Source organism: Leopardus geoffroyi, chromosome C2 (genome assembly GCF_018350155.1).
Source record: "Leopardus geoffroyi isolate Oge1 chromosome C2, O.geoffroyi_Oge1_pat1.0, whole genome shotgun sequence".
Classification (NCBI taxonomy): domain Eukaryota; kingdom Metazoa; phylum Chordata; class Mammalia; order Carnivora; family Felidae; genus Leopardus; species Leopardus geoffroyi.
Window position 1 is genome coordinate 3,652,516 of NC_059333.1, and position 20,364 is coordinate 3,672,879.

General features: G+C 50.4%; 1 protein-coding gene across 6 annotated transcripts in view; it reads right to left on the bottom strand.

Moving 5' to 3' along the window:
- Window positions 1–20,364, bottom strand: part of UBASH3A (ubiquitin associated and SH3 domain containing A) — a 40,686-nt gene that overhangs the window by 9,329 nt on the left and 10,993 nt on the right. For all 6 annotated transcript variants that reach the window (XM_045501287.1, XM_045501286.1, XM_045501291.1 and 3 more), the window contains exons 5-10: window positions 20,162–20,331; window positions 18,901–19,109; window positions 10,413–10,539; window positions 5,593–5,692; window positions 2,594–2,716; window positions 637–729 (exon numbers count right to left, since the gene is read on the bottom strand). In XM_045501287.1, the coding sequence (XP_045357243.1) occupies window positions 637–729; window positions 2,594–2,716; window positions 5,593–5,692; window positions 10,413–10,539; window positions 18,901–19,109; window positions 20,162–20,331 (822 nt within the window). The remainder of the gene's footprint in view (window positions 1–636; window positions 730–2,593; window positions 2,717–5,592; window positions 5,693–10,412; window positions 10,540–18,900; window positions 19,110–20,161; window positions 20,332–20,364) is intronic.

Below are 20,364 nucleotides of genomic sequence, written 5' to 3' on the forward strand. Positions count from 1 at the left end.
AGATGGTCTGGGGGCTTCCTGAGGGACATCAGCCTTCAGTGGTGCTGGACAGCTCCCAGCAGCCGCTCCCCTCGCCCTGGCAAGAGTCATGAGCTTGGCCCTCAGAAGGGACCACAGCTGTTCCCAGCTCTGTGGGCTTTTGAAACCCCTCCTCAGATGCTGTTTTGAAAACCACATGGCAGGGGCGCCTGGGGGCTCTGTCAGTTAAGCGTCCAACTTCGGCTCAGGTCATGATCCCACGGTTCGTGGGATCAAACCCCATGTGGGGCTCTCTGCAGTGACAGTGCAGAGCCTGCTTGGGATCCTCTCTCTCTCCTTTTCTCTCTGCCCCTCCTCTGCTCTCTCTCTCTCTCTCTCTCTCTCTCTTTTTAAACATATGTTAGATACAAGCAGATGCAGGTGGACAGTGTGATGACAGGCTCCTGCCCCTCGATTAGAATCCTGGCATTCCAGAAATGTTGAGGGGCTCAGTGTCTGCTAACCGCTCTCGGAGGACTGGTCCAAAACTGTCTTGCGACTTCTGTGGCCATTCATTGCCACTCATCCGATTCTTACCCCCGTTCCCTTCCCTCCCCCCTTTGGAGAATAACCATGAGGTCAGGGCCACCTGCGATGCTCACTGCAGCTCTTACCGACCTTCCAGGATGTGTTTGGCTGTCTGCACACAGCGGAGGGCTGGGGAGGTGAAGACGGAGGTGATTCTGATGCCGCTGTCCAGCAGTGCTTCTCCTGGAAAACAGCAGGTGCAAAAACCCCTCTTCATAATTGTAACCTCCCATGGGGAGGACTCTGAGGGCGGGCTCACTACCTGAGGTAGGCAGGATCTTAAATGGCCCCGAGATTTCCAGCCCCTGATGCACCCACCCGTAAGGTCCCCGTGAGTGTGGCTGGAGGCTGTGAATGTGGGAGTGTTGTGTCCAACGGCAGAAGCGAGATAATTGCGGGTAAGCCTGACCCATCCGGGCGAGCCCGTTAAAAGCAGAGATTTCCTGGGTGGCGCAGTCGGTTAAGCGTCCGACTTCAGCCAGGTCACGATCTCACGGTCCGTGAGTTCAAGCCCCGCGTCAGGCTCTGGGCTGATGGCTCAGAGCCTGGAGCCTGTTTCCGATTCTGTGTCTCCCTCTCTCTCTGCCCCTCCCCCGTTCATGCTCTGTCTCTCTCTGTCCCATAAATAAACGTTGAAAAAAAAAATTAAAAAAAAAAAAAAGCAGAGATTTATCTCTGGCTGTCACAGAAAAAAAGTCAGAGAGTCCAAGGTATGCGGATTCCGCATGCAAGATATTCCCTATTGCAGGCTTCGGAGATGGAGGGGGCCACATGGCAAGGAGCGTGGGAGCTGAGAAAAGAAAGCCCTTTGGCGATGGCCAGCAAGGGAACCAGGACTTCAGTCCTACGACCGCAGGGAACCGAATTCCCCCAACAGTCTTTTGGGGGAAACTGCAACAGCTTCCAAGAGGCTCCGGATGGGCGCTCAGCCCTGCTGACAGTTGGAGTTCAGGCCGTGAGATCCTGAGCAGAGAAGGACAAGCCCAGAACTCACATTTCCTCTCGCAAAATTAGAAGGCCTCGCCCCTGGGAAAGAAGGAGACCTTTTTAGGAAATGCATGGTGCCAAGCTGGCGAGGCTGTAGGGGAGGCTGTCACGGGCTGGATCGTACCCCCCAAATTCATCTGCGGGGGTCCTCACGCTCCGTTCCTCAGAGTGTGACCCTCTTTGGGCACGGTGTCTTTATAATGGCAGTCAGGTTACGATGCGGTCACTAGGTGGGGGGGCTCCGGTTCAATCTGACCGGCGTCCTTCTCAAAGGGGGGAGTTTGGACACAGCCATGATGGGCACAGAGGGAGGCGAGGAGGCAACGGAGGCGACGTGAAGACCCAGGGAGAAGGCGGTGTCTATAAGCCCGGAGGAGGGGTCTGGAGCAGCCGCCCTCAAGGCCTCGGGAGGAACTCAGACGCCTGGCTTCCAGAACCGCAAGAGAACAAACACGTTTCTGCTGATGGAGCCACTCCACCTGTGGCACCTCATCAGGGCGTCCCCGGAAATGAGTGCAGAGGTCAAAAACTGCCCGCACGGACACCCCTTCAGAGACCCTGAGCTCCTTCCGGTAACCAGCAGTGTGCAAGCCCACACACCTCCCTCATTTCTTGATTCGGCTCTTTTCATTCATAGAATGAAGACCAGATGAACCCGTTGGCTTTTTTGGCTCCAAAAAGTCAACCATGTGGGACCAGAACCCCAGACATAAAGCATAAGCCCAGACTGACAGATTCTGAAGTAAAATCAGAGAGGATGTGTTCTTTAAAAAAAAAATTTTTAGTGTTCATTGCTTTTTCCTCCCCTCTCTTGTATCTTTCATTCCTTCTGACCCCCCCAACTGTCCATCCTGGGTCAAACCCCTGCACCTGCACTTACTAGCTGTGTGGCCTTGTGCAACTTCCTTAACCTCTCTGTGCCTGAGCCGCTTCCTCAGCAGAATGGGGTTAATGCTAACACGGACCTCTGCGGGCATGTAGCAAGGGCTCAGTATGCATTAGTGATCATCATTGCTGTGATGAATGTTACTATTTCTACGAGAATGATCCCCAAACGTACCTGCCATGCGGGACTGGAAAATTCCACACGATGATAGTGGAGGATCATTTTCAAAGTCTTTGATTCCACTGCTCCTTCTGGGAAGACTGCAAGGGAAGTTCAGGTCTGGCCGGTAGTATTTCCCTGAAGCATAAATAATCACCAGGCGTTCAGGTCCACTGACTTAGTGCAGGTTTGAAACCCCCAAGATCATGACCCACATCGGAAGCAAGGTTATCATTTAAATTGTTGTCATCTGTGTTTTTTCTTTTTTTTTTTTAATTTTTAATGTTTATTTATTTTTGAGAGATAGAGACAGAGACAGAGTACAAATGGGGGAGAGGTAGAGAGAGGGACACAGAATCCAAAGTAGGCTCCAGGCTCCGAGCTGTCAGCACAGAGCCCGATGCGGGGCTCGAACTCACGAGCCATGAGATCATGACCTGAGCTGAATTCAGACGCTTCACCGACTGAGCCACCCAGGCACCCCTCATCTGTGTTTTTTCTTAAAGGTGCTCTGCGATGTGGAGTCAACTGTGACACATCTCTTCAAATGCACAGGACCCAGGTGTCAGCCCCAGAAACCTCGAGACCCTCTGTGTCCCCTGAGGTCTCCTCAAGAAGATTCACTCATACAATCTTCTTGGTTAAGAAAGGAATGTCTCCATTACTGACTGAGCTTAACTTGATAGACATCTCAAGTTGGCATTAATTACGGAAGGGAAATTCTACCCATCCCTGCAGCTGACAGTGTGTTACGTTGTCCCCGGGGACAGAGTGCACATGGCCAGAATGCTCCTTCAGTCGATTGCTGGAAATCAGGTGGATCTGTGGGGTCTCCCCACAACCCTCCAACCAGAGGCTGCAAAACGCTTACCCTGACTTTGATCTTGAGCTCTATGATCTGACAATCCCACGTGCAAATCCTGGGACCACCAGTTACTAGTTGTATGATTAGAGTCAACTGACTTACTCTCCCTCATAAGTGAAAGGGAGAAATGATAGAGCTGTTACAATGAATCAGTGTGGTAGTGCCCGGATCCCAACGCCTGGCTCAGGGGAGGTGGTCGATAAGTGGTAAGCTCAACCTCATATCGAATTATTGATTACCCCTACAGAGGACACTAGGCCACACCAAGCCCTCACGTCCCCCCAAGCAACCCCAAACCTTCCGGCTGCTGGTAGTTTCTAGCAGCCCAGCCTCCTTTCCTGAGACCTGCTGCGCATCCTGGGGTAGACCCTGTCACTAACCCTGCCCGAGCACACCAGCCCAGCCCTCCACATGGCCTCCTAGCCCTTCACAAACACAAAGAGGCAGCTTGCTACTTTGAATGGCTTGCTTTCATGCATGACTTTCCTGGAAGCTCCCTCCTTGGCATTTCCATTGGCAGAGACTTTGTTTGAAGAAAGGCTTTCATTAAATGCCAAAACATATCTTGTGTTTTCTGGGGAAAGTCGTATTTGTTTTCTTCCCAGAGAAGGTCCCTTGATGGTATTGTTAACCTGTTCCACATAGGTCTTTTGTCCTCGTTGACGCTTTATCTGTGAGAAGCAGAGAGCAGAGCTCAGGAGGGGATAAGGATTGGAACGAAGTTAGGGTCTGATGGTGTAGAGCCTCACAGATGGAGGGGGGTCAACTGGCTAGCACCACTGAGAAATGAAGGGCCATATGAGGGCCAGAAGTGAGCAGAAACGAGGAGGAAATCTGGGGTCCGAGGAGAGTCTGGCAGCACCCCCTGAATACCCCATTGTAATTGATTAAACAATGTAATACGCAAAGTTTGGACAAATTAGACTGTCAGTATTCACATTATCAAGGCCTGCTCGGCCTGTGGAAAGAGCCACCAGGAGCCTCCTTCCAGCTGGGACTATCCGGTGTCTTTCCCCTGTAGATGCCAGTCTTTTGTCAATATTCTTCCTCTTTCCATGATGTCCAATGAATGTCTTTGGCGCTGGTTGTTTTGTGTCGGTCCTCACACCGCCACGGCCACACGCACACTGACGTGGTGTGCCATTTCAATCCGTGGTTTCAATAATTGTTGTATTACAGGGAAGTTTCTTCTCATTGCACGTCTGAATGTCAATTTGTCCTCACAGCCACGTGTCATCCTGTTGTCTCTTTCCTGAGCCTTTGCGTCTGTGATTGATCTTGTTTTATAGAGACAAGCATAGCATCACTTCCGTAGGGTCTTGTAGATATGTTTGGCCATGATGTAATCCGTTCAGAATTTTCCTGGTGCATGCTGGTCATCTGCCAGTGGTTTCCCCTACTCATTTCCCCCCTTTCTTATCCTGCTGGGCTCCCAGAGGAATTCCAAAAGAGCTTAGTTGGACCAGTTACTGTGAGTGGATTTTATCACTCTGTTCATTCAGTATCTTCAGTTGTACAATTATTTGTGGCTTAGATGTTGTGGCATGCTGGGCTTTCCGTTCAGGGATGTGCATTGGTATAGATGCGTATCATTATGGGTGGGCTGTATTTATAAGCACTGTCCTTCGTTCCTGGTATCCAGTGGGTGAACTTGGGATAAGCAAGACACATGTTCAAAATATGTCCATCAGTTGAGTTGCACAGCTAAACATTGCAGGGAAGTGACCACAGCAGCGAAGATTATCTCAGAGAGATACAGCAATGAGACTGAGATAGGGTTGTGCCAGCAGCTGAGGGTTCAGAGACCGCAGGTCACAGTGACACAGTGTCAACTCAATGCTGCACTCGCTAACCAACTTGCCGTGTGTGCATCCAGAATAAAGACGACTGTCCATGGGTCACACCAGCTGATTGCTTACTGTTGATAGCCATTCCCCCACCTTCCACAAAGCATTTGAGGTAAGATACTTACAGACAGTGTGCACATGTAGAATATCTCCGGAGAAAGATATAGCACGTACCCCTCCCACATATACTATCACCCTGAAGAACGGTGCCACAGGGGACCCGGCTCAGGAAACGGAGAAGTGATGTCATTTGTTAGATCTATGTACTTTCTGGGGCTAGATCCTGCCAGGATGTTACCTACCATCAGGAGTGGAACACTGCTGCAGCCACGACTTCCCGAAGATTTGATCCACTCTCTCCCCGTGGCGTACCACCAACACACTCTTCCTCGCTATTGTGGCCTGAGATGGTGGAGGAAAGACATGTGCAATTTAACACCCCCATTCTTAGACTTACTCAATGGGCACCTCCCCTCGTCATCCCACAGGTAGCCGAGAAACAGAGTGTCGTCTTCCTTGCTCAGGGACTGTAGCCCATTTCACCAAAGTCATTGCAATGAAAGAAGGTTGGGCATTGAAGGTGGGAATCTCTTTAATTTCTGGCCACTTTCTGTTTCCTGGGCATTATGACATTATAAAGGGAAAGAAAACCCACAGGAATAACCTATGCCATACATAGCACATCAACTTGTCTACCTTTCTGTTTCTTCTAGGTCCTTACCCCATGTCCCTCCAGGGTGCTCTCATGGAACACCACAGACTGGGGGCTATTAGCTACAGATCCTTATTTCCTATAGTTCTGAAGGCTGGAAATCTGAGATTGGGGTGCCTGGTGATCTTCTGGGCTGACTTCTTGCTGGGTCCTCACACGGGGGAAGGGGCAAGGGATCTCTGTGGGGTCTCTCGTATTGTAAGGGTTAAATTGTAGTGCAGGGCTAACCTGTAGCCTTAACAAATAACAGCTTTGTTTTAACACTATAGGTTAAAAGATAACAGCCTTATCCTATCAATCAAGGGAAGGATTAGTGTTTGATTGGATGGGGACAAGGGCCTGTTTGAACTGTTTCCACCTGGGAACTATTCTTTTGTTCTGTTCCCAGGTGATAATAAGATGACGTGGTGGGCTATAAAAACTCTGTACCCCGGCTGTTCGAGACCGCACTCTGGTCAAGAGTGTTGGTCCCGATCGATCGGTTTGCCTTGCCTCTCACCGCAATAAATTTTGTTGTGACTGTCACTGGTGCCCATAGCGTTCTGTTTCAGGAGTCGTGTGGATGCAACGGTATAAGGGCACTAATCCCATCATGAAGGCCCCACCTCCCCTCACCTAATCGAGTCCCAGAGGCCCCACCTCCTAATGCTAGTACATTGGCAGTTAGGATTTCAGCATACAAATTTTGGGGGGACGCAAACATTCAGACAAGAGTATCGCTCCATAGCGACTTCTTAGGACGTTATCTATATCTATACATATATATTACCATATAATAGATACTGTGTATTTTCTCTGCATGTAGATACTGCTGTCAGCATCCCTGGGGCCTAGCATACTGGGAGCATGCATGTCAGAGACTAGGACACAAGCTTCAGTTCACAGGTTCCCCACCTAGGGACCTTGGATCTCATTGGGACCAAGGGAAAAACATAGAAAGGTGAGTCATAGAAGAAGATGAGAGGCAGAGGTGGCAAGTCCTACCACAGCAGGAGGGCTGGGGGGACTTCAGGTAGGACATGGAGCTTGGTCATGCCTGGAGCCAAGGTCACCAGGGATGGTGGGCCAAGGTCACTGGGGAGGAATGGGCCAAGCTCACCAGGGATGGTCAGGATGAGAAGGGCACTGGGCAGGCAGCTGTAGCTGGTGGTCAGCTTGTCTTTGCCCAGTTCCTTTTCCGCAGATGGACCCTTTCCTCCTGCTTCCCATCTTTGGCCTCATAGCAGTTTGAGGCTGGGCTTAGAGGTGAGAAGGAAGGAGCTGATATTGTGTGTTCTTGCTGCAGAGTGGAGTAAGGAAGGGAGGCGGCGAGACATGGCCCTCCTCAGCATGGAGCCCCATCACCAATCCCCAGGCCTGCTCTGATTTCTCCCAAATCCTAGAATGGAAAACGCAGATGCCTTGGACACCCAGCACCCTGGAGAGACAATGACACATCTGTACCCCAGGCAATGCTACTGGCCGTTCCTTTTCAGATTTGATTCTTCAAACGGAGTGGAGCCTGGAGGGTCTGCACCAGCTGCCTCCTTTCTCAGCACTTCTCTGAGTTTGTCGGCAGGGTCAAGTGGCACCATGTGTTGGGACGTGCTGAGAAGGAGGTGGCGGGCAAACACCACGTGCCTCATCGTGTTCTTGGGGCCAGTACCACGGACAGCTCCTGCCAGACCCTCGTCCCTCGTGAAGGCCACAGCCATGCACAGTTTCCAGCGGCTTGACCCACCGGCCATTCCTGGCCAGTCTGGCTGCCTTCTGATGTGTGCATGAAATGTGTTGCTTGTGAGCCCGTGGAACATTCCAAGTCTCCATGCACAGGTTCTCAGGGCCTCGGGGCCCATGCTCCAAAGTGGACATATGGTCAAAGCAAAGCCAATATTATGATGGTCTCTTAATACAGGGTGCAGACGTTTGGTTCTGGAGGCAAACACCCACCTTCTCGGGTAGAGCACCAAAGGGAAGTTGGTCTTGTCCTCCACTTGTGAAGTATGGTTGATGCCTATTTCCACCAGGATGCCTTTCCCCAGGAGGATGAACATTAAAATGTCTCATCCCTGCCCCCTGTCTGCAGGCAGATTGCAGGACACACAGGGCTCCCAGCCTTAGTCCGCTTACTGAGTCTCCAAGTACTGTTGATTGCTTTGGGCTGGGGTTTTGAGTTTGGAGCATCTTCTTCCCTGGGTTTTTAAATTTGGAGCATTTGAAATTTGAAATGCAGAGCTTTGCAACAGGCGTATCAAGAAAAAGTGCAGGGTCCACGGGGAGTGGAATGACCTTGCTTTTGGGGTCCAGGGGATACCAGGGCCGTGTCGCCTCTTTAGACACGAGGTCCCTGGGTGGAGGTTAAGTGTTGCTGCTGTAACAACGCATCACCGCCTGGAGGCTGAGAGCAAAAGACATGTGTTCCTTCAGAGTCTGGAGTCTGGAATTCTGAAGTCACCGTATCAGCAGAGCCGTGCTCCCTCTGAGGCTCTAGGGGGTGATCCTTCCTGGCTTTCTCAGCTCCGGGGCCCCAGCAATCCCTGGATTTGGCTGAGGCACTTCAGTCTCTGTCCCGATACTCAACACAGCCTCCTCCTCTGTGTATCTGCGTGCTCTTTTCTTCCCTGTGGGTCAGATCCCCTGTTTCTCCCTCTCCTAGTGGCTGCTGTGATTAGATTTAGGCCCCCCGGGACACTCCCCATCAAGACCCTGAGCTCAGCCCCATACGCAAAGACGCTTCCTCCTTATAAGAGACCATTTGCAGGTTCCAGGGATTAGCTCCCCATATCTTTGGGGCCATTCTTCAGCCTACTGACGTCCATTCACCAAAGCTGATGCCACTGTATTCTCTCCTTACCACGTGGAGGGGGGACCTCAGACCAGGTGAGGAGCATTTGGCTCGCAGGGAGACGTCTGTCGGGCTTTCGCCCATTTAGAGCCTCGGCAAGTTCAGACACAGGCCAAGCTGTGGGCCGACCCTCCCGTTCCAGCTTCTCCCACCCTCCATCTGGAAAAGGGGGCATGGCCTCAGGGAGCCCCACCCCAGTCCATGCCCTCTCTCCTGCAGCCTACCAAGGGGGGCAAGTCCCGCCTCCGCTGTGCCTTCCGGAGTCTGGGCAGCCTGGGTAAAGGAGCCCTGGTTTTGTCTGTCTCTGGCTCCCAGCCAGAGGCCGCTCTGCTCTGCCCGGGGCGGCTCTGGAACTGGAGATCCATCTACAAGGGACGATCTGTGGCCTCCCCAGTGCCCAGCGTCCTGTGCTCAGCTCTCGTCTGGACCAAGCCCACCTCAGCCTGGAGGCAGCCTCTGAGCGGCTGGTGGCTTCTTGGGGAAGGAGGGCGAGTTTGGATTTAGGGTGATTCGATCAAGAGTCCCGATGAGGGTCTTCATTTGGTCATTCGGTGATTCATCCAATGAGACTTACAAACCAGGCCCTGAGCCAGGTGCTGAGGACACAGGGACGAGCCAGACAGCACAGGCCTGCTCTCTGCACAGGAACAGACTCTCAGCACTAAGGGCCTGGCCTGCGGTGGGCACCTTGTTTCCCGTAATCCTCCAAGACAACCAAGTTCCGGGGCGCTTACGTGCCTGAGTGGCCCCCGCAAGCTTCCTCCCCTCCATAAGTCTCAGTCTTCCCATCTGTAAAATGAGGACTGACATATCCCATGCTGGCTGGAGGTGGCTGGGATGAAGTCCTCGCGCAGTGTGGGGGCACAGGAGGCGGGGCCTGGAGGGACCACTTTGGAGACTCCTCGGGTCAGAGAGGCACCCCCACTGAAGTGGGAAGTGGTCAAGGGCTCGTTGCACGTGCTGGCCTGCCCCCTGGGGCTTCCTGGGAAAGGAACCAGAGGGCCAGCCTGCCCACCGCCCTGACGACATCGGGGACACCATGTCACTTGTGTGCTTTGGAGGAGGGGCTGCCTGCTCCAAGGAGGTCCTGCGGGCAGCCTTCACCCATGCACGTACGCCTTGCGGGTGGCAGGGCCTCCGTGCCCTTGCTGTGCCCCAACGCTTGGCCCTGCGGCCTCTGGCCCTCATGATTACTGAGCACCAGCATCCTCTCTCCCAGTGCAGACTTGAAAGCTCAGAACCTCCAACTTTTGGGGCTCTGGGGGAGGTGGCTTCTTCAGGGCCACACAACTTGCTGATGAGATCATTGGTATTAGAGTCCAGGATTCTGGGTAGGGCTGTGTCCCTGCGTTTTCCCTGCCTTATGTCCTGGCATCATTACTGACAGAATGACAGACACATGCTTTGTGTTCTTGCAATGCCCAGCAGGCTGCCGTGAGGGGCTTGCAGCCCGGCTCACAGCTATGGGGCATCCATCCCTCTGCCCCCCGGGTCTGTAGCCGTACCCAAGGGCCTGAGTCTCCCAGGGAGTTGATATAAAGTGTGGTTTCCCTTCGTTCACCTTGTAAAGCAGGGAATTCTGTCACCTGTAAAGCCTGGATGCTGCTAACGTCCCTCGGCGTCTGTGGAGGGTGCGGTTCTCCGTTTCGCCTGCTGCTGGCTTCCCCGTCCTTTCTGGAGACCAGGTCCATGGCCAGGCTGAAGGTGTACGTCCTGTGGAGGAAGAAACGAGGGTGCTCTTGTCATGAAGGCATTGGGAAGCGACCTGCCCGCATCTGGTCACGCGTGTGTGCGGGAATGCTCACGACAAGATGGGCAGGTAAGGTCATTGTTTAAGGACACAACACAATGGTGTGTTCAAGGAGCTCAGTGCTCAGCGCATAACAAATCCCGAGTAAACCCTGGTTGTCCGTCATCACTGTCGCCACCGGTTATGGGCTGAGCCGTGTCTCCTTGACATTTGGAGTCCTGACCCCCAGTACCTCAGAGCGTGACTTTATTGGGAACGGGGTCTTTAAAGAGGTAATTACGGTAAAATGTGGTCAGCAGTGTGGCCCGATTCTATATTATAAGAAGAGACCAGGAGGTACAGAGAAACACACGGATGCTAGCACAGAGGAAAGACCATGAAGAAGCACTGGGAAGGTGGCCGTCTACACGCCAAAGAGAGGGGCCTCTGGAGGAACCAGGCCTGCCGACACCCTGATCCTGGACTTGCAGCCTGTGACCCTGACAGAATAGATGCGGGTGGTTTCCGCCCCCGGGTCTGTTGTGCGGTAGAGTGGTCCGGGCAACCCGGTACCACGTCCTCGTAGATTCACCTTCTGAAATAGCCAACGGTGGGAAGATAGGTGTGGCTGGGATATAAGAATGAATAAGCAGTGAAGAGACACATTAAGATCTAGGGAAACACGGAGGAAAGGGGTGGGACGCAGGGAAGAAATCGCTACCTGTCCGAGCAACCAAGAGAGATGCTGTGAGGTGGGCACGCCCCCAGGTGGCCTGGGAAGGACGGAGGGGAAAAGTCACAGCTAAATAGAGTGGTGTGAGCTCCTCAACATGAGAGGGGCCATGCAGGTGCCCCAAGTGAGTGTGTCTGGAAGGAACAGGGAGAGCGGCCAGAGGAGGACAGAGAAGGGCATCTACCTGCTCCACGAGCAAGAAACTGGCCAAGTTCCCTACGGGAAATTCATTTTATCAAAGGAGAAATCATGTTTATAAATTCTATGTTGAAATAATCTACAGTCGGGGCACCTGGGTGGCTTAGTCAGTTGAGCCTCTGACTTGATTTCGGCTCGGGTCACGATCTCATGTTTTGTGAGCTCAAGCCCTGTGTCGGGCTCTGTGCTGACAGCGTGGAGTTTGCATGGGATTCTGTTTCTCTCTTTCTGTCTTTGCCCCTCCTGTGTGCATGCTCTCTCTCTCTCTCAAAATAAAAGTAACAAACTTAAAAAAATAAATATAAAAATAATCTAGAGTCAACAACCAAATAATCCAACTAAAAGTGGGCAGAAGACACGAACAGACATGTCTCCAAAGAAGACGTTCAGGTGGCCAACAGACACATGAAAAGATGCTCATCATCACTCATCATCAGGCAAATGCAAATCAAAACCACAGTGGGCTATCACCTCACACCTGTCAGACTGGCTAAAATTAACAACCCAAGAAACAGCAGGTGTTGGCGAGGCTGTGGAGAAAGGGGAGCCCTCGTGCACCGTTGGTGGGAATGCAAACTGGTGCAGCCGCTCTGAAAAACGGTATGGAAGTTCTTCGGAAAGTTAAAAATAGAATTACCCATCGATCCAGTAATTGTGCTACTGGGTATTTACCCCCCAAACACAAAACACGAATTCAAAGGGATATGTGCACCCCTATGTTTATAGCAGCATTATCTACAGTAGCCAAATTACGGAGAGAGCCCAAGTGTCCACCAGCTGATGAATGGATAAAGAAGATGTGGTATATAGATACAATGGAGTATTACTCAGCCATCAAAAAGAATGAAATCTTGCCATTTGCAACAGCGTGGATGGAGCTGGAGGGTATTATGCTGAGTGAAATCAATCAGTCAGAGAAAGCCAAATATCATATGACCTCACTCATGTGGAATTTGGGAAACGAAACAAATGAGCAAAGGGGGAAAAAAGAGAGAGAGAGAGAGAGACAAATCAAGAAACAGACTCAACTGCAGAGAGCAAACTGATGGTCACTAGAGGGGAGGTGGGTGGGGGATGGGTTAATAGATGATGGGGATCAAAGAGTATACTTATGATGAAATTAATTAATTAATTTAATTTTAAAAATCTACAATCTGAGTGGAGAAGAGGAGCAGAGTAGCTAGAAAGGGAAACAAGAAAAAAGGGCTTGTGCTTGAGTTTGTTTTTAAGGATAGCGGCGTGTTTGTTTGCTGGCGGGAATGACGGGGGGAGAGTCTTGGGAAGGGCAGATGCTGGAGCGGAGCCCTCGGAGGGCGTGGGATGCCTGGGGGCACGGGGTGTGGGGCGCCGTGGGCCCCTGGGCAGGAGTTCCAAAAGCCCAGTGTGGTCTGATGGGGGAGAAGGGCATGTGGGCCCAGGCTGCAGGTGGGCGGGTGGCCTGGTGGCCAGAGCTGGTGGCCTCTCTTCTGACTGTTCACCTGTCACTGTGGCCAAGAGTGAAGAATACAGTAGGTGACCTCTTGGTGAAACGAAAACGTCAGAAACGAATCATCCGGAGGGCGGACACCCGGGTCGCAGCCGGTGTGGTCACGGAGGGAGAGAAGGGGAGGTGATGTGCTCACGGGGATGATCGATCAGGGCTCATCGTCCTCATTCCTGTGCTCCAAAGAGCATTGCTCTCCTCCTGACCTTCCAACTGTAGTGTACTTCATTGTTCTTAACACCCCAAACCCTTAAATTCTAAGCCTTTAACAGTCAGTGTTAAAGACCGATCTGCTAGGTCTCTGATTAAGACTCCTTCTGGGGGCACCTGGGTGGCTCCGTCAGTTAAGCATCAGACTTCGGCTCAGGTCATGATGTCACTGTTCGTGAGTTCGAGCCCTGCATCGGGCTCTGTGCTGCCAGCTCGGAGCCTGGAGCCTGCTTCGGATTCTGGGTCTCCCTCTCTCTCTGCCCCTCCCCTGCTCGTGCTCTCTCAAAAATAAACACACAAAAAAGACTCCTTCCACTACTTGTATGCTTTCAAAGCTCCCTTCAGTGTAGAAATCAGAAATACATTCATTTAAAGTGCATTCTACCTGACATGATTTTCTGCTTCCGGTCAATTCTCATCTTTGTCGGGAATGGAGTTCTGTGTATGAGGTGAGGCCACATAAAATACTGTTCGTTTTATGCCTGTTTCTTCCTCTGCTTCTGATGTGTCGAGCAGGTTGTAAACTTCCTGACGGGCCAGGTTCCCCGCTCTGGTATCTGTTTTGTGCCACGGATCTGTTTTTCTCTTTCCCTCAATCCAGGACTATATCGTCGGTTTATAATAGGTTTTTAACATCCTAGAGTAACTATCTCTTCTCGTTATTTTTATTTTTCAAAGTTGTCTCAGCTCTTCTCCTGTACATTCTTCCAGATAAACTTTTCGACCATTCGGTAGAGTTCCAGCAAATGATTCCGTTGGGATCTTTTCCTGCAATTTCATTAAACCTGGAAGTGAATCCGAGAGGAATCGATACATTCACGATTCTTCTTCCTCAGTCATGAACGTGGTGTGTTTGTACTTCCTCGGCCCGTGTGTGAACGTCAGTATTTCTCCCATACAGACGTCATGTCCCCGATTCACCCGCAGTCACCGCTAGCCCCCACAAGTTCATGTTGAGACCTGACCAGGGCCAGATTCTGGGGCTCCCCGGGAGCATGCCCCCTGCACCCCAGGCTCTGGCCACTGGCCTCCCACAGACACCGCCTCGTGCCCTGGACCATTTGTGCCTGCGTGGTGTTTTGATTTGGCGAGTGCACTTCTCAAAATGTCTGCGAGTTTTACCTTCTGTTTTCAGGTTGTTGCCCTGCCTCGTGCTGGAAACTCCCACTGGCGGGATCCAGGTCACATGGATTTCTTCTGCTCATGTATTGTCACAGCGTCGGTGGCCAGCTCCTGAGAGGTGCGGGCTTTCGTTGGCCATAAGTGGACCAAGAACACTGGAATCCATGTCCAGACTGCTGACATTCTCCCCTCCTCCCGTAGCAGAGGCCCCATTCGCAGTCTCCCACTGACAAAGGAAACGCCGTGGGTTTCCTCTTCCGGGGCGGGCGTGGGGGGGAGGGAATGGCACATCCTGCTAGTGTTCTACCTCACAGACAGCGGAGCCTCCTTATCTATAGATAACATCTGTGAAGTCTACAGTCGGAGAGAAAACCAAATTGTTTTTTGCCTGTCTGTCAAACGCAAGTTTTTTTTTCAGAGTAGCCTTCACACCCAGGGCAGAGCCCAACGTGGGACTTGAACTCACGACCCTGAGTTCAAGACTTGAGCTGAGGTCAAGAGTCAGACGCTTAACCGACTGAGCCACCCGGGCCCCCCAACAAAGGAAATATAATCAAGATTACAACGAGAGGAGAAAGGAAATAACTGAACATTTAAATAGTTCTGATTTTCTCTTGAACTTAGGAGAACTACTTAATGGGCAACTTACACCATGAAAATAGATGGGTTTAAATTCACCGTGGCTTTTAAAAAGGGCGTAACTGTAGTCTGTGGGGTTGTGTGGACCACATCCTCATAGTAGATTCCTGGGACAGCTATAACAAGGCGCCACAGACCAGGTGGCTGAAACCACAGACATTTACTGTCTCAGGGCGGGAGTTCAAGGTCCAAGATCCAGGTGTGGGTGGGGCTGGCTCTTCCTGAGGCCTTTGTCTTGGAGGTGTGGATGCTGTCCTCACCGTGTCCTCATACAGTCGTTCCTGTGCATGTGTCTGTGTCTTCATCCCCTCTTCTCACAGGGACACTGGTCAGATTGGGTCAGGACAACCTTAGGGACCTCATTCTACCCTAATCACCTCTGTGAAGATCCCGTCTCTATAGTCACGTTCTGGGGTGCTGGGGGCCAGGACTTCAACATAGAAATTTGGGGCAGACGATTCAACCCATGACAGTGCCTTTATTACGTCTGAGATATTTGCCACCGACTCGCTCTGTGGCTTTGGAAATTACTGGACAGGTGTGGCTTTAGTTTTGAAAATCTTCTCACCCTGCCCAGAGGACAAACTGTTCTCTGAGCTCTAACCTTCAAAACCTCTCTGCTGTTTGTTCTAGATTATGCTATATCCATTCTTTTACGTAGAGCATTGAAAACCACTCTGAACCAGGAAGACATTCCCTCATCGTATCATGCCGGTCCCCTCTGATCTCCTTCTTCAAGGCCGTGGACAGATTTTTGGGGGGCGATTTTGTTGCCCAGTGAATCCAAAGACGCCTGGGACCATTTCGAAAAGGCTGGCATTGTATTGATGACGGGTGAATGATGTTTCAATTGCCAAGCAATGAACACACCTAGATGTGCATAGGTAGAACATACCTATGCAACCTCATACCGAGAAGGGTGTCTCCTCTGGCAGGTAGGGGCTCCTCCCGGTGCACGTGCACATCTGTCCTCGGGCACTGTAAGGCCAGTGGTTGCACATGCCAAGTGGGAGTCCTGAAAGCTCCCAGAGGGGATGGGGGTGCTTCCAAAACATGGCCAGTCAGACACCCCATCGCCGAGCCTACTACAACTTATTTTTCTCTCTTTTTGTTTCGATTGTTCTTAGTATTTATTAATTCATAAGGGAAACGTGTCTTTAGGAAGAATAGTCCCAGAAGTGTCAGGGATAAAGTCCAGAATGGTTACGTTGGCCACAGGTGGCTGGAGGATTAATTGTGAAGCAAAAAATGTAGGAGCCAAAAACTCATCTTCTACAGAGTCTTCGCCATGTAGTTCTAGAAATATCTCGGTTTGCCAACTTCCTGGTGGCAGTGAAGCTCTCACATCCTGAGCAGGGAGTGAAGGACCTGCCTCACCCTTCCTGGAACTGCGACGGTCAGTTAGGGTATAACCAGAATCTCCTGATTTCTTAAACAGTTCATTGGACTGGATGGTGGATGGAGTTGGTTCTCAAGGGAAACAAGTCCTTCCTTAATTGTGTGACATCATCCAACCTCCCCACCTCCCTGGGCCAGAGTGTCCTCGACTCTCCAGGACAGGAGGCCCTATTGGATTATCTCTGCAGTCCCTTGTGGCACCAATGGCCCATGACTTTGTGGTAGCCCACAGGACCCATGGCCGTGTCTGCCCTCGCACGGTGGTGTTTCTCGCAGACAACTGGTCTACCGCATCTTGGTTGGCCGTGACCATTCTGTGGAAGCTGTGACCCTTTTGCATCAGGTGTGGGAAGGGATCTCACAGCATGCATGCTGGCTGCAACCTAGCCCTGGATTTGTCTGACTTCTCCCCCTTTATTGTCTCTTTGACTCCATGTCCTTATATTCTTTTCTTCAAATTTAAAATGGATGAATTTATATTTTGAATAGGTAATGCATATATATATATATATATATATATATATATATATATATGGTTCAAATACTTACAAATCATGGATGGTAGAGAGTGAAGTCCCTTCCCCAAGTCCTTTTCTCTTCCCCAGCCCCTTTCCCAACCCCCAGGGGACCACTGTGGGAAGTTTCTAGAGATTCTCTTTTCCGGGCAGTGTTTAGGCACAGGCATGCATATAAATCCATATTAAGCACATATATGTACAGACAATAGTTTTTTATTTTACCTTTCCCCACAAATAGCTCTGTAATATACACTGCGTTCTGCAACCTATCTTGGATTTTTTTCATATCAGCACGTAAAATACTTTCTTGTGACCCTTTTTAAAGACTGCAAGTATTGTACTATATGGATATATCCTAATTTATTTCACTAATACATTATTTCATGATTTAACGGTCTCTTTTAGGGGAAGTTTAGGTCGTGGTGGGAAGCATACACACACCTTTTCCTGGCTATCCAACCAAACACTAAGCTGGGTGCTGCTGTGCAGAGATTTTGCAGATGCTATTAAAGTCCCGGTGGGCAGACTTTAAATTAATGAAAAGGGAGATTATCCTGGGTGGGGGGGAGGGGAGCCTGACTTCTTTCATTGGAAGGTTTTTAAAAAAGGCTCAGGGCTTCCTTGAGCTCAGTGATTCCAAAGAGCAGCTGTGCCTGCAACCATTCTCCCACCTGCCTGGGGGGCTTCCTCCCCGATTGTCAGAGGCAGACAAGTGCTTCCATGAGTCATGGCTTCCAACGTTTGTGGTCCCCTCCCTCCCTTCTTGCCTGCCTGTCCTTACTTAGCTAGCCCAACAGTCACACACGGCAATTCCTTAAATGTGTGTGTATGTGTGTGGTGTGTAACACGGCCATATATTATAATATAAATAATATGATGTAAATAGAAATTATTACATTATTAATAAATAATTTTTGTATATTAAATACGAAATGTTCTATATTTTATAAGTGCATTTCTATTGTATGTGTGGATATGTATATAAATTACTGCTTCTCTGGCTAAGCCTTAACTGCTCCTCAACTTGGTATTAAGCGTGGGGTGCTGCTGTGACAAATACCTAAAATACGGGAGCAGCTCTGGGACTGAGCCGTGGGTGGAGGTGGGGAGAATTTTGAGACACACGCTAAAAAAATTACTTTGGACAGACTCTTCATGGTCTTATGGATGCTGGTGAGAGTCACACGTTCCAGGAAACTGGAGGAAGGGGGATCCCTACCATGTAGTGGCAGCAAGTTGAGTGAAGTTGGTTGCGTCGCTAAGAATATTTCCAAGCACCGGTTTCCTTTTGTTGCTCACAGTAACACATGTGAGGAAAGAGATTAATGGAGGGAAGTAAATGGGACGAAAGGAACCGGTACCTAATGACTCTGAGCAACCCCAGCCTCTCCAGACGAGGCTAAAAGTGCTAAAATGAAAAGATTCTCCAGCTGAACGCGAAGAAGCCACCAGGAGCCCCACGGCTTCTGGGAGATGCGTTCTGCCAACACCACGTGAGCTTGGGGGAGGACCCTGGGCTTCAGGTAAATCCCCAGCTCCAGCCGAAACCTGAGTGTGGCCTCGAGAGACCCCGAGCTAAGCCGTGCCCGGACGCCTGCTGCAGGAAAAGTATGAGGTAGTAAACGTGTGTTGCTTTAGCTGGGGAGTTCACGGTCATCTGCTACAGAGCAGTAGAAAACTAGTAATGGACCTTCGGACTTGACAATTGACACGCTGAGCCGAAGGCTAGGTAAAGCCAAGCTCAGGCTCTGATATAATCTGTCAGGTCCATAATACGGAACTTTTTACAGTTGTTTCGGGATTACGATCTCAGAAGCCACATAGAGCAATTCATGCTTTCTGAGCATTATTTGCAGAAAACCATGGATTGGCCAAGATATTTACCATATACCTGCAGGGATAATGTCACCAGCATGGAGAAGGCAATTTTCTTTCCAGTGATGGAATGGTCTACAAGCACGCGGCAACCACTGTTTTCCGAGGGACATTCTTGGATGCTAATCAGAGAGAAGATGTTTGGGCTGCCGCTAGAGGTAGTACTCACCTGTGCTTGACCCAAGTGTCAGACTCATTGGCTTGCTCCGTGTAGTTCTCGGGCAGGAAGCCCCGGCAGCCGGTCCGCTGGGAGGTCCCAATCACCCAGCCCTCGCTGGTTTCCTCCTGCTGGGTGGGGTCCACGAAGATGTAGTCGCCCGGACTTAGTGTCAGCTCGTCCTCGTTCTGGGGTTTGTACTGAAATAGGGCCCTGAGGGTCTGGAAAAGACGCGAGTGTTTTCATGTCTCAAGCATGGACTCGGGCTGGGAAAGATGGCAGCGTGAGAGGGATAACATCTGCCCTTTGCCCCCAGGCTCCCCGGATGTGCTCTACGGCTCCAGGGCCTGTCCAGGCTTGTGTCGGGTGATAGATAGTAGCCGATGACAGACTATGGCACAGAATTCTTTGGATAGGTTTGGAAATGAATTCTGGTATTTACCTATCATCTATCTATCATCTGTCTATGTATCTATCTATGTATCTATGTATCTATCCATCCATCCATCCATCCATTTATCTTATCTATCTAATCTTTCTACCTATGTATCCATATCTACCTATCTCTCTAATCTACCTATTTATTCGTATCTATTGTCTATCTATCTATCTATCTATCTATCATTTATTTTATCTACCTGTCTAATCTATCATCTATCTATCCACATCTATCAATTATCTATTCATTTATCTACCTATATCTATCATCTCTTATTACTACTTATTTCTAACATGAAAGATCTTAGAGCAGAATTAGACATTCACATCCACCTCCCTTGGCATAAGGTTATTTATAGCCTTTCAGACAACACGGAACAGGGTGGATTCATCCATGCTACTTCCACGGGTCTGAAAGGAGCACTGCATGCTTTCCATTTGAACCATCCATCTTGGGGGAGGAAGTCTCATGTGAGGTTTCACTGAAATCGTCATTGAAGCAAATTAATAAGCAACACCATGTACTCATAAATTTTTGCAACAGTCCACTTTTTATTGCCAGAAATGGTTCTGGTGTTTTTTTTTTCAAACTTTTTTGTGTCTGCCAGTCATACATAAAAGAATACTAGTTCTAAATTTGCACAAAAATAGGAATGATTTAAAAAAAAAATAGTAGAAGGACTTCCTTTCCCTGAAATAGCTCCAGAGGAGGAGGGCTCCTGGGGGTAAGTGCTCTGTCTACCGGTGGGCCGCCATTGGCTCCCCTGGGGACTGTCCAGTTCAACCGCCTGGCCAGGGCCACTCCGGCCGAGGCTCCCGGCCTGGGTTCACTCACCTGGTAGTGCACAAAGCGCATGTCTCGGGAGTACAGCACGGCGGTCCACTGGCAGCTGTGGCCTGGGTGGATGGCTCTGGCCAGCTGCTCCAGCGTCCTCTGGTGGTGGGGGTAGAACTTGTGGGCCAGGGTCAGGTGCAGCTGCTTGGCGCAGGGCTTCACGGTGCAGTCTGCGAAACCAGGTCAACACGAGGATGGTGGGC